General features: G+C 33.4%; 1 protein-coding gene across 2 annotated transcripts in view; it reads right to left on the bottom strand.

Annotated features, from left to right (window-relative positions):
• The window catches only part of LOC124542939, a 40,151-nt gene extending 26,943 nt beyond the window's left edge, over nt 1-13,208 (bottom strand). The window contains exons 1-5 of one of the 2 annotated variants that reach the window (XM_047120884.1): nt 12,943-13,081; nt 12,327-12,365; nt 10,388-10,537; nt 8,823-10,103; nt 7,443-7,608 (exon numbers count right to left, since the gene is read on the bottom strand). In XM_047120884.1, the coding sequence (XP_046976840.1) occupies nt 7,443-7,608; nt 8,823-10,103; nt 10,388-10,471 (1,531 nt within the window). In that variant the 5' untranslated portion in view covers nt 10,472-10,537; nt 12,327-12,365; nt 12,943-13,081. Of the gene's footprint in view, nt 1-7,442; nt 7,609-8,822; nt 10,104-10,387; nt 10,538-12,326; nt 12,366-12,942 lie in introns of both variants that reach the window. The other variant, XM_047120883.1, reaches the window with a different exon arrangement.
• Between the last annotated feature and the right edge of the window lie 1,033 nt (nt 13,209-14,241).

Below are 14,241 nucleotides of genomic sequence, written 5' to 3'. Positions count from 1 at the left end.
TGAGTGCGCGAAAAAATTCACCCTCACGTTTCAATAAGGGAACTTAAAAAGATTTTCTTTTTCCTTTTAATAAATATCACGGACGGTTCTATTCGAAGCATCAACTTGCAAATTTCATGCACGTAGCTCCCATGCAGAACAGCGAGTGACAAATAGATATATGGATATACTGACATAATTAAAGGAAAAGTGTAAATTACGGCCTGCAAACGACAAAACGTTAACAATATTAATAAATCACAGCGCACGTATTTAACAAAATTCCATGTGTTGTTTTTTTTTTTGTTCAACGTGGGAATAATTATTTTTAAAATAAATGATTAATCATTCGATTTAAGCTCGTTATTCGAAATTCGGAAAACGTGAATATTGCCAGTATAAAATATAAAATAAGATGGTAATTATAATATAAACAAATATTAAGAATTATAAATTACTTTTACAATCGTTATATATTCCTACGTATGATAATAAATAGTCGTATATAATATCTTTGTAAACTTTTGTCTTCTGTTAATGTAACTTTTATTATGATTTATTTAGGACAACAAAATGGGCCACCTGATGATTAGTGGTCACCACCGCCCATACACAATGGCGCTGTAAAAAATAATAACCGTTTCTGACTTCGCTGATGCGCCACCAAGGTTGTACTACGGTGTTAAGTCTCTTGTGGCTGTAGCTACACTATTATGACTCGAATTTCAAATATATTTCTTGCCTTGTTTTATATCGCACGTTGGCTGTGCTTCTTGCTATATTTTCAATGCTTACCCGTCCGCCGCTCGCTTTTTGCACTTAAGATCAACGGATTACGATTTTTGATGTACATACTTTGAAAGCAAAAGTTCATAAAATTGGTATAGTGTATGTTTTCGTTTAGTTTGTTTGTGTTGTGTAACAAAACATCGGCACGTATACAATATCGGAGTCTACATACTAAAGTTTACATTTACGGCTCTATATAAATCTAAAGACTATAATTATTTAACAACTAGTACGTTTATAACAAAGCATCTTGAACGCTATACACGGTGTTCGTCAAAGACAGTATCATATTTGATTTTAATGTTACATTGCTACTGTAATAACTATTGTTATGTACAGAGCTGGTATATGGCCAGACGCACACATGATGAATAACAAATAGGATCATATTGTTTTAGACATATGCTCTAGTACATATTTCCGAAATTAAACAACGATGTTATCTATTTCATGTGTAATATTTCGTAGTATTATTAATATTTATTTAAAATATAAATAATAGTATCAATTTAAGCCTCTCGAGTGTAAAGAATAAATGCATTAAATATGCATTGAATTTATTTATTATGATAATGAAAACATGTTTTAGCTACCTACGTCCTTAACGTTTTATTTTTATGGCATAGGTAGGCGGTCAATTGAGCCACCTGATGGTTACTGATTAACATGCCTTATATCCGTAATGTGCCCAATATTGTTTGTGATTGATATGTCATGTCCCTTGTGCCTGTAGAACATTCACCATTCAAACCGGAACACAACAATACTAAGAATTGCTACTTGCCTGTAAAGTATACAATGAGCGGATAATATTAAAGTATAGCATAGTAATAGGACCCATAATAATGACATTCAAACACGATTAACACCTGCCACCAGCAAAATTGATTAGTTAACTTTCTGTGGACGTCTATTTTGTGACACACGAAAATCATCAAAAACTAAATTGATAATCATAGAACATTTATAATTATATTTACGACACTGTTGAATGAAATGTATGTCTTAAAAAAAATTCTCACTGCTGCGATAAGGCCTCCTCTTCCATTAAGGAGAGGGCTTGGAACATATTCCACCACGCTGTTCCAATGCGGGTTGGTGGAATGCACATGTGGCAGAATTTAGACAATTTGAAATTAGACACATACAGGTTTCCTCACGATGTTTTTTTTCACCGCCGAGCACGAGATGAATTATAACAACAAATTAGGCACATATATGTAGTGGTGCTTGCCTGGGTTTGAACCCGCAATCATCGGTTAAGATGCACGCGTTCTAACCAGTTGGCCATCTCAGCTCATAATGTATGTCATGATACAACAATATTAAATACGGGGCACATTGTAAATCGATTGAATGTAAAAAAAAAAATAATAGGAGCGGAAAATGATAACAAAAGATTGGAATCCCGTGCACGCTTGCATTCAATGTGTGACCAGGTATTAATAAAATTTTTCTATTGACGATACTGACATAATAAGTACAAAATGAAATCTACTATGATTTTATTTTGTATTATATATGTATTTGATTTACATAATATGTATTCAGATCAAAGTCATTTAAATACTCGTCTTCTATTTTATTAATATGTATCAGCCGAGACTTCACCATTCAGGGTTTCAAAGATTCATAGAAATACAAGTTATTGAAGTAAAATTTTGATCAACATTGCGTTTATTAAGTATACATACTTATATAGCGGTTGATAAGACCCATTGAAATATTATTTTATTTTTTATTTTTACGTCTGTTTGTAATACCACTACTCACTACGTGCATATATACCTATTTATCTCTGGAAAAGCTGAACCGTTTTGACGGACCTATCAGTGGTAGTAAGCTGATGTAACAAAGAGTAAATTTGGCTATAACAATATATGGTAAAAAATTATCGCGGACGAATAAAAAATCTATTTTTATTATATAAAAAAAAAAATAAAGAGGTAAAACATTATGGTTGAGACACTTCATCAGCCTGTTCAGAGCGTAACGATTTATTTTTTGGCCTAATTATTATTTACTGCTCTTATCACTAAACCTTACATTTTCGATATTCATATATCTTGCAAAGAAGAAAACGTATTAACTGTCATAAAACATTCGTGTACATAACACAATTAATATTTCAAAATTGCTGCCTTTTAAAAATAATCCGTTCCATATATATTAACAAAAAAAACGTATAAATATGTAAAGCAACTTTCCTGATGTCTCAAGCGCCGCTGCAACATGAACTAAACTACCCGAATACAACAATGGTCGTCCTCCCGAGACTTATGCTCGCCCCCCTCAAACCGCGCATTCCCTTCGCTACAATAGTGGGGAGCGTCTTCTTATATATTGAAATAACTATAACTACGTCGAATTCAGTTTCATTGGAGGCTTTTGTATGTACAGAGGACCTTAATCCTACCTAAACATAAATGAGTCGACCGAAGCACTACGAGGATCGTTCACTACATACTCCACGGTATTTGATGCGGTATTTTTTTAATAAATAGAGTTCTCCAAGAGGAAGCTTTATATATATAATATATGCATAATATCTGAAAACGTTTGTGATTCAAAGAAATCAAAATACAACAAATTGTAGAAAAAAAAAGCACGTTAAAGAAAATTCATTGAAATCAAATATCGTACGATCGACTTTAGTCATTAAATTCGAATTATGTTCATTGGGAACATTTACATCAAATCAGAATCGTTTAGGCATACTTGGCGCGTGTTACACGAAATTGTAATGCGAATAGACCGAGGCACGGTTAAACGTAGTCCCTAACATTGATGGTATTTGAACATACAAAGTGGGAATTGCACTAATGAACGCTGCTTAATTACGCTCCATTTACAGTTCGGTAAACCGATACGAAAACAAACCGTCAACATCATTCTATTTTGGAGATTTGTGGTCAATTTTGTATTCACCGGCCGTAATTAAATTGAATAAGTGACGCCGATAGCCGAGAAACGATGAAGTTTTACATTAAGAATAGGACGTAATTGCTAAGTGTAAAAAACACAACTCCGCGTAGCGTGTAATTCAAAAATTTGATATAAATAAAAAAAACACGTCTAGACCCTTGCTCCGAAGTAAGAAATGATTAAAAAATTCTTAAGAAAATCTATTGCAATTAAAAGTTTTTCACTGCTTTAAAATTTTCTTTAATTAGCGACTCTTCCGGGAGTGAGAATATTTATATTTTTCTTATTTTCTCATTGCAAGAAATGCCTTCAGATTCGACTGCTTGAAACAATATTCATCAACTTATATATATTTTTTTGCAAAAACAAGGCAATTTAGTTTGAATTGATATCAAACCTCTGATTATCTGATTTTGTAATTAAAATATACGTTTTGTTTATTAAACATACGCCATTGGCACAGATATTTTTATTCGGACACGACATAACCTAATTGATGTTTGTCCCGGAAGGCCTCGGACAACGCGATAAGCCGACGATATAAGTGATTATTGCTAACACCTGATAATAATCGATAGCCTATTGAAAGGAAGATTATTAATCGAAGTCATTGTGTTACTAGTACGTCTTTAATGGATTACGGCGGTCATTTGTTAATCGGTTGACATAAATACGGTTAGAAATAAAGCGTCAGCTTTGTAAATGTCCCACTACTGGGACTACGAGGACTTGTTATGTATGAATGCAGCTTAGTCATACAAATTTTCTTCATAGTGTTTCAAATTCGAACACTTCTCTCCCTCACTCGATTTGAACCCACAACATTCGACTAAGTTTGACATGTTTTAGCCACTTGGCAATCGCGACAGAGTATCCATTTAAAAAATATATGTAAATACGCCATGAATTATTATAACTATTTACGTAATTGGAATACCGTTTTAATTAAAATTCGTGTTTTCTACTAAGCCTTTTATTAAAAAACGCGTACACAGTATTGCCTCTAGTTAGGTACTATCCGCCAGATATTCTACCGACGCCGGTAATGAGGCGCCAGTGCCTAATTACATGCACGAGAGAGGTGAGGTCTTAACTATCAAACTATTGTCTTATAAATGCTGCGTATTGTTTACAGTTCAACCATATTTACAAGTAACGAAAATATATTTTATGAATTATGACTATTTATGTAAAAACTATACTTTTACAGGAATTATAACAATATATATGTATGAGATTTTTATTATGTAAGTGTAATTTAAAAAAAAAGTCAATCCAAATTATGAAAACGTATTCATGCCATTCCAACAAAATTCAATTTGTGAATGCCAGGGGTGTCCCCTAAGTGTAATAACTATTTTAAGCCTTTTTGACGTGCTTCCGGACATCTTGGAGAAGGCTTTTTGCAAATATTCAGTTGAAGACGGTTTTAATTCGTACGATGAATATAATTTTATTTCAATTCTTAATTTAAAAAAATTCTTTTTAATTTATTTTTATTTTTTGTGTCATTGAACTATATGAGTTGATGTCCTTATCATATATCTATTTAAGCTTCATAAAACAGTAATAATCAAACCAGTAAGCATAAACATTTCTATCAAACACTATAATTTTTTTCGGAGAATGAGTAGTTACTACAAAACGTCGCGCTTCATTCAATGCCAGCACACAAACGCAAAGGGTATGGAAACGCGTCATTTCTTAAAAAACGTCTTATAAAATCTACTAGATTTTAATTTTTAATCGACATTCTACAATAACTAATAATAAATGTTCAAATGTATAACTCTTTTTCGATGCTATTGGATGTTAATCCAATTTTTAAAAAATATTCTATATATTTAGTGGAATGTACCTTAACCATACCAATATTTAGGGAGACGTTTAATAAACAAATACAATTATTAAAAATAATACTGTTATTATCAATTGTTGTTGTTGTATCAAAGCAAAATAAGATTTACCGCAACGTGGCAAAGACCACGGCACAGATACATCGTCTCAAAACATATTGGTAAGCCAGATTAAAGGTTTCCTAACGATGTACTCGTTTATCGCCGAACACGAGAAGAATTAAATAATAATTAAGCACGAATTAAGCATTGTCACCCTTAAGACTACTGTCCCCGGTTTAAGCCCTCAGTCCTAAGCCATCATTTAAATGTTAGCTCAGTAGGCAGAAGGACGTTTTTTCAAAAAAATTTCAAAACAATACATTTACCCTACCATCTAGTTCAAAGGCAAGCTCACCAACAATGAATTTGGAAGCTCCTGTTATAGCATAAGAGTGATTGCAGCTCAAACTTGCAATAGCCAAATTAGCTCCGAGGTTGCCTATGGAGCATGGATACCGTTGAAATGATGGAACTGTTCAATTTATTAGTTCAAATTTCTCTCGGTAACGCACGATGACGTGCTTCTAACGCAATCTGCATCGGACGATATTGATGATGAAATGCAAGACTTATATTTCAGGTATCCATTTGCTTTCAATGATAAGATGAGACAAATGAGTCTGGTTTACAAACAAGAACCATTTCAATATGTTATTATTAAAAAATTTGTGCGACAAGTCTAACTTTTCGTGATTTTATTATTTTACAATATCTCTATATATACTGAATATATGATATTTTTTTAAGAATTGTAATACGAATGATACATTTATTTTAAATGCAAGTGAAAGCGGAAAGCTATTTGTCAACAAATTCAACTGAACGACTAATGCGATCAAAGAGATACCAAAACACGTCTTATTTCAAATAAGTAAATTTGAGTACTTGTAACGTGAGAAAGACTTTAATTGCATTTGAAACCGCTTCCAATTAATTGGCAAACTATTTGCGTAACATCCCATCGTTCGGATCGAAATCTTATCAAATATCCAGAGTGTTATCAATTTACTGACAGAGTAAAAATTTTGCTAAAATAAATTTAAGGGGCAAGATTGGGCAAAGAGATTACCAGATCACGGTTGGGCCGTTGGCTCTTATAAACTAAACGAAAATGCAAAAGAGCAAGCGTTGCGGACAAAACATGGCAGGCGCATATCTTTGCGCCAAATTGGGCGCCAAAGTGCGATATTGGATGTATTGTCAATTAAACGTTTTACTTTCCACGAATACGTACAATGAAAAGGCTTACTTTGCAAAGTTATAGATGAATTTTATTCGGGTTTGTTTGTACTGAGTTCCGGCGACATCCTTTTTACAACGGACGAATATAAAAGTCATATTACGAGACTTCGGGTGTTATTGTTCCGAACACGTGGCGATTAAAGGTCTTCACTTGGAATTTACTTTACGTTAGTTACCTTGTACTCAATAATACAAAGGATACAACTTTATGTAAAAGCTCTGTTTTACGTTGATGTTACGAATCATTTAATTAAATACCTTCTCGAGGATTTTCTTTGTAACGGAAAAGAATTTAAATATCCTTTTTTTACTGCTGACTATATTAGTCAAAGCAAAATTGTAGCAATTAAAATGATATATTATGAATCGAGTATAATCGGCCTTCCCAGGAAACCGTAAAAGTTCTTTGTTTGTAATAGAGTTACCACTGCTGTCTTCCGCCGTGCGACATGAATCTTGTTACAAATTGCAACTAGAACTCGCCATATAATGTGATTCAGACATCAGTTCAGTTACTAAACTTGAATTGTATCATTCTAAATTAAGAATAAATTGTCGTTCAAAATGTAAAAATAAATGTGATTGAAAATTATTCCAATTAACACTTACCCTGATCGTGTTCTATCCTGACGTGTCTCAGGCCGTTGAGTTTAAAGGTGAGTGTGAAGATATAGTGGTCGTCGCTGCTGTCCCGAACTATGAAAGACCCATCAGGCTCGTTGGAGAGTATCTTCTCCGCAGCTTCAACCGAAATCGGTCCCCAATACCATCCATACTAAAAAAAGCCCCGTCCTTATATTTATTATTGAAAAAAAGGACTGCGATGTTATGCATAGAGAATAAAGCCATTAGGGAATCCGCGACTTTGCAGATTGACTGAACTTTTGTTATAATTTGCAATTCATTAGCCCGTTTGTTTGAAAAACTGGAGTTACCGGAATCGTATTCATTAAAACGGAATCGATTTTATATTACACTATACGTACGTGAACAAAACTAAAAGTCTGTTTAGATAATTGATTGAAAATACCGCTTTGGCCGAATGTTTAGTGTTTAGAAACCAAAACATTCGGCAATTTACAATTTTCGTAATTGCCATTTTCATTAGTAATGGAACCAAAGCCCCATTTAGAGATTGCAAGGCGTACTGCTCTAATTTGTTAATTAAGTTAATTATGATATTTTGCGTACGGTCAATCGTCAATTTATTTGTCGAATTTTTATTTAGGTTTGAGAGTTGAATAGGTGACCGTTAAGCTAGTTGTTACTTCCAAAATTCTAGGAACAACAAATACATACAGATACGAACGGAACGAAGTTCGCCTATAAGCTTTGTTAGCGATGCCCTTCAATCCGATTATATCGGATGAAAGTGGATCACATTGATATTCTTCTGTACACTGTGGATCTTTTGTGGGGTTTTTATGCTTTATGGGCTTAAATTTAAGCCGTCGTAAAGGCAATTTTAATTTAAAATTGAAAAGATTTAATGGATTTATAACAGAGCGCGTACATGTTTTCAGACTTGATATTAGATCGCGGAATGAAAATGATTTATTAATTTACGTTACATGTTGTAAATTTAGAATCAATAAAGGCAATTCGTTGACCTACAAAAAGCACAGGTAAGGTAAGGTAACAGCCTATAAATTTCCCACTGCTGAGATAAGGCCTCCTCTTCCATTAAGGAGAGGGTTTGGAACGTATTCCACCACGCTGTTCCAATGCGGGTTGGTGGAATGCACATGTGGCAGAATTTCGATGAAATTAGACACATGCAGGTTTCCTCACGATGTTTTCCTTCACCGCCGAGCACGAGATGAATTATAAACACAATTAAGCACATATATATAGTGGTGCTTGCCTGGGTTTGAACCCGCAATCATCGGTTAAGATGCACGCGTTCTAACCACGGGGCCATCTCAGCTCTCTATCTATCTATCTGCTTCGCAAAAAGCACAGGTAATTTGATAATGTGACAATACTTACATCCTTAACTCTCTGGATCGAAGTTGCAAAGTCCATGATTGTGTCCTCTTCGTTGGCTGAGCGGCGGGAGTTCGATGGGTGCGGAGACTGCGGCAGCGGCGGAAGGGCTCTGCGGACAGCCGCCGGGGGAGATTCCCTTCCGATTCTCTCCACACTATCACTGTCACTCGACTTCCGCCACCGAAATAGGTTGCAGAAACTTTGCTTCAAATTCATCGATAGCATCCGAACCGGAGACATCTTCACCTTCGTACCCTGATTCCCCTTTTTCCCTTTATCTTTATTCTCTTCTATAATACTACAATCCTTTGGAATATTTTCTTTATGCTTTTTATTCTTGGAATTCATACTCAATGTATTCTTATTCGCTTTCTTATGGTTGTTGTTCGTTTCCACCGTTCTGGATATGTCGTTACTCTCTTTTAGGAATACGGCGGTGCCAGTATCTTTATTGGCGTGTCGCATATGGATTCCAACGTTCGTTATTATTGTGTTGCTCTTCTTATTAATTGTGTTTCGACATTCGGAATCGCTGGAACTTGAGTACAAGGTATGAAGATACTTCCTCATCTCACGTAAAGTCAAATGGAGTGAGTCAGTATCCGAGTCGGTGACGTTCTTCTTGCAAGACGAACTCGGCAAGCTATGCCTTTTTGTTTTGGTATCCCTATGCCTCGTTTCCTTAGACTTGTAGCCTCTGTCGGGCGCGACGCTACTGAAACTGGTGCTCTGAGAACTGCTCTTCCCACGCCTCCTATTATTCCTCTGCGGCTTTTTCCCCTTGCCTCTTACATTACTGTGACTAGGCCGAACCATATCAATGGGAACAGCATAGATATCACTGTCGAAAGGGACATTGTACATGTCTGTGATGTCGGAAGTTTTTGCAGACAGCGTGTCGTGCGATATAGCCTGCGTAATGAAACTGGAGTCGTCCGCTTGAAACTGGGTTACGAGGGAATTATGACTACTGGAAAGGCGTGAGGATAGAGAATTCCTAGAAGAAGGTCTATTGATTCGACAGGGACTGAGATGTAAAAGTCTCGGACTCGCGAATCGGTGATTGAGACATTGCCTGCGTTCGTAAAGCGACTCTGGTTTTAATTTCCTCGGATACAGCGGCGAAACGTGGCTAGTGGTCATTGCAACTTCTAAGCTCGATGATTTTGATTTATTAATATTATTGGTAAAAACAACAGATGGAGGCACGCACACAGCCAAACATTTAATTGGTGAGCCCACGAATGCGGGTACACAATCTACACTTGTATCTGGATTATCCTGAAACAATACATTTCCATTTATCTCGTTTATTTTTTAAACTCAAAAGTAAATTATAGAAACTTTCAAGATTATTAAGCTACTACCAAAGAACATTTTTGCGATCGCGCCTTCCCGATGACAAATAAATAATCCGATATCGGTAAATAAAATCATATAAAACCGTTTTTAGAGTCGTTATTCTTAAACACTTAAAAAAAAAAAACACCACGCACTCGATAAACTTTTAAAATTGAAAAGTTCCCTTAAAGTATTTAAAATTTTTAGGAAAGTACGTTACCTACCTGAAATTCAGGTGGAGGTTCGATGGCAGTGACGATGACTTTCCCTGGTCCTTTCTTCACTGTATTAAAAAAATCACCGCACATGCGTTCCGAAGGCTCCGTCGACTCGCAGAGCGACAACGACCGCTCATCGAAATCGCTCTCTTGCAACTGCATATCAAAGAGCATCGATGTATATGCGCTGAGTTAAATAACCAACTATATCGTCGGGAACGGCTATAATCAAAAGCTGTCGTTCCGGGAAACTCCAATGTCCTTATACAAAGGCAACTTTTACACCAATGACGGATTATTGTATTATTATTATCGTAGATATTTTACCAGCCTGAATGGTACTGTTAATTATTCATACGATAACATTTCGTCTTTCGAGATAAATAGAGACTTCAATTAGACTTTATTAATTTAATTACAATGTATTCATATGATATCACACAAAATTAATGCATGTAAATTCGAAATATTACGAAATCGAATAGTGCGAATTAAGAGGCGCTAAAGCAATTACAGAGACTTCTATATAAAATCGGTTTTCTATCGTTTGAAATTCGATTTTAATAAAGAATAATTCGTTAAATTTGTAATCGAATATTGAGAATTATATCGATTATGTTTACTAATTAGTAACTTCGGTTTATAGATATTGGCGATGCTGTGGGCATTCAGTAAGCCAATTAACACCAATATTACAAATGCTCTGCCAACCGTGTGACCTGGGATGTTGCGTATCTCGCACTGGTAATTAATCTGGATCACTTGCCCTTCACACCAGATTATAACAATACAAGTATTTTTTGGATGCTTTCGGTTGGCAGACAAAGACTATTTTATGTCAGACTTAGAGCTTCTTCAGAAAATTTTAAAATAAGTTAAATAAAAATATAAATAATTGAACCTATTAATTATCTATATTAGTATGACTATCACAATAGAACTATCAAAACTTGACAAAAAGCAATTGAAAACAAATAATCAACAAAAGAAAAACAAAGCATAAGATAATAAAATTGTAAATGATAAGTGGAAATGTATTATAGATAATAAGTGCACATTATGATATTCAATTTTCATTTAGTTAGTAAACATTAAGCAAATTCTTAAATGCCATCTATTAATAATATTTTTATTCATATCTAGAGAGTATGTTTCACATTAAAGTATGCCCTTTCGCTATCGACAATATGATGTTAATTATGATAATAGCGGCTTCATAAGTTAATACATGCAAACTAAAACTTCAATTATTAAATTTGCTAATTAATATTTAAACACATTTAGTAAATTATAATAATACTCGTACAACACATGAAACTGGCTTTGCACATAGAAAATTCGCTGTAGCAAGCATTTATCACCGACTATACTAATAAAGGTATGTACAGATATTGCATATGCATTGTAATTTATAAACCATGGGGAATTTATCAATTAAATTATATACAGCTAGGTCATAAAGTTAAAATAACATAAATAAATAAAAATGAGATTTCTATTGGTTTATTTATTAAAGTTAGTAGTATTAGTGTCAAGCATTATATTTGCACAAAGTACTGACGAATAAAAATTTCTGTAAATTTTCTTAGGTTTATACTCAAGACAGAATATTTATTTTTAAAATTTTATACATTGATTTATTTCAATGAGGAAAATTAATGATTGTTCACTTTTATAAATTCTTTAAAAACTTATCGACTTCAGGTCATTAAAATAGCAAGTTTAGAAGATTGATACAAGATCTCACTTGAATAATGATATCTATGACTAAAAGGTATGATAAAATTTTTGATCTTTTTATTAATTTAAGTATTATTATTAAATGTGATAACTTATTAGCAAATTATATGTTAAATGAAGTGTTTGTTTGTTGAATGATACTTAGTGCATTATTAATAGCTTTAATGAAACAGTCACATTGCAGCAGAAATTATAAAAATTTTACCTGTATTTATAGCTGTACAAATTCTCAGAGGCAAATTTGCTGAAATTTAAATCATTTTTATTTTATATACCTAATAGTTTGCAAAAGATAATTTTGATATCAAATAAAGGTATGTTAATAATTAAATGAATGCCTTAAACTTTCATGAGAAATATTGGAAAAAAATGTTTCGTTCACAGTTGTTTAATCATATAAAAATATATTGCAAATAAAATAAATTGAATCATGCTAGTTCTATGTATAAATACAAAATAAATTTAAAATTATAATGTAATGTCATTAATTTGGTACATTTATTTTTTTGTAAATTACTATAATAGGCTAAGTGAATATTAAGAGACTAAATATCGATTGGCACTTATTGTTGTTGTTTCGAACTTATGCGTCCTGCCCATGTGAGTCTATTTATAACCTAAACACCAATGTAAACAATATTGTAATACAGCAACAATAAAGTTATGAAAGTTGTAAAAACGAAAACGTAAACACTTCTGCTACCTTGATAATAATGATCTTTGTACTTAAATTACGCAAAAACTTTTTAAATCACTAAGAAGTAAGTAAAGTAAGAAATTTATTGTAATATTTATTATGACGCATCAGAGATATAACTTACCTCGGATGCAATATGATGCCATCCACTCGCGGAATCACTAGAAAACGAGCCACTTGTAATCAGCAGACCACTGTCTTCGCTCAGCGGAGGCGCCTCGGAATGAGTAGAAAACGAAGGCGGCGACTCCATCTCCTCAAAGTCACTAAACTTGTAAAAAAGTTTGTCGAGAACATAAAATGAACGTAAATCTTATAAATTCCATAAAATTAAGAAAACTATAATTTTTTTTATTACAACATTCAACACTAAAGGTACATCTAAAAATGACTAACGTAACGTTCTCTATCTCTTTCATTCCTCGTCGCCGTCGCCATGGAGCTTCATTTTTTCTTATGCAAGGATTCTTGCCTTTTTAGGTTCTTTCTTTTCAGTAAATATATCTTATATAATTTAAATATATCTTACTTTAATTATATTAAGAAAAATTGACTAAGATTTTATGTTATTGACATAATTGTAATGTCCTATTTAAATTTTCACATTAAGGAATAAATGAATAAAACCATAAAGAATATTTTTTATTCCAAACTTAATTAGAAAAATAATAAATTGATTTTTACATTTAAAACTTATATTTATACCACCACCGGAAGTCGTGTCGCTTTTTTTTATATATTTAAAAATATTTTTTCTTACTCCTTCTGACTCACAATAAGCGGTATGACAGTTCATAACGTCCGAACCAAATTGAAGGTCATGTGCATGTTGCCTATGCTGAAACGATAGCCGATTGCCGAAACATATGTTTTATATTATTACGAGTATGATACACGTGCCCGAGTAAAGACGATCGCAGGCGGACAATTCACGAAAACAGCCGAAACTGAAAACGCGGAATTCTTCTATGGACTGAAATTCGTAGAAATCGAAACCGAATTCTCGTAACTTTTTAATTATTATTATCAATGAAATCCATTTATATAGACTATTTACACTACCTACCTTCCGGTTTTGCATTTTTATATATTATTATTTTCTATTAATTACTTTTCAATCGTATAAAAATTCAATTTTATTTCAGGCTTATCAATGGGTACTTAGTGCCCGTCACCTGCTGTTTATTCTTATTTATCTGCCTCTTGTGGATATTCTACTCTCCATCATTCCGTTTGTTTTACGAATTACGATACAAAAACAATCTTTTGGGGGCGGTATCCAGTTCATATTAAGTGTTTATATCATCTTTATTTAATACACTAAATGTTTTTTTTTTTAATTGAAATTACCTGCGCTATGAAAATGTTATGACAATTTCTTAACGTATCGTTTCCATTCTGTCGTACATCGGCCAAAAAGATC

The sequence above is a fragment of the Vanessa cardui genome, chromosome Z (genome assembly GCF_905220365.1).
Source record: "Vanessa cardui chromosome Z, ilVanCard2.1, whole genome shotgun sequence".
NCBI classification, from domain to species: Eukaryota; Metazoa; Arthropoda; class Insecta; order Lepidoptera; family Nymphalidae; genus Vanessa; species Vanessa cardui.
This window is presented reverse-complemented; position numbering and strand designations above follow the sequence as displayed.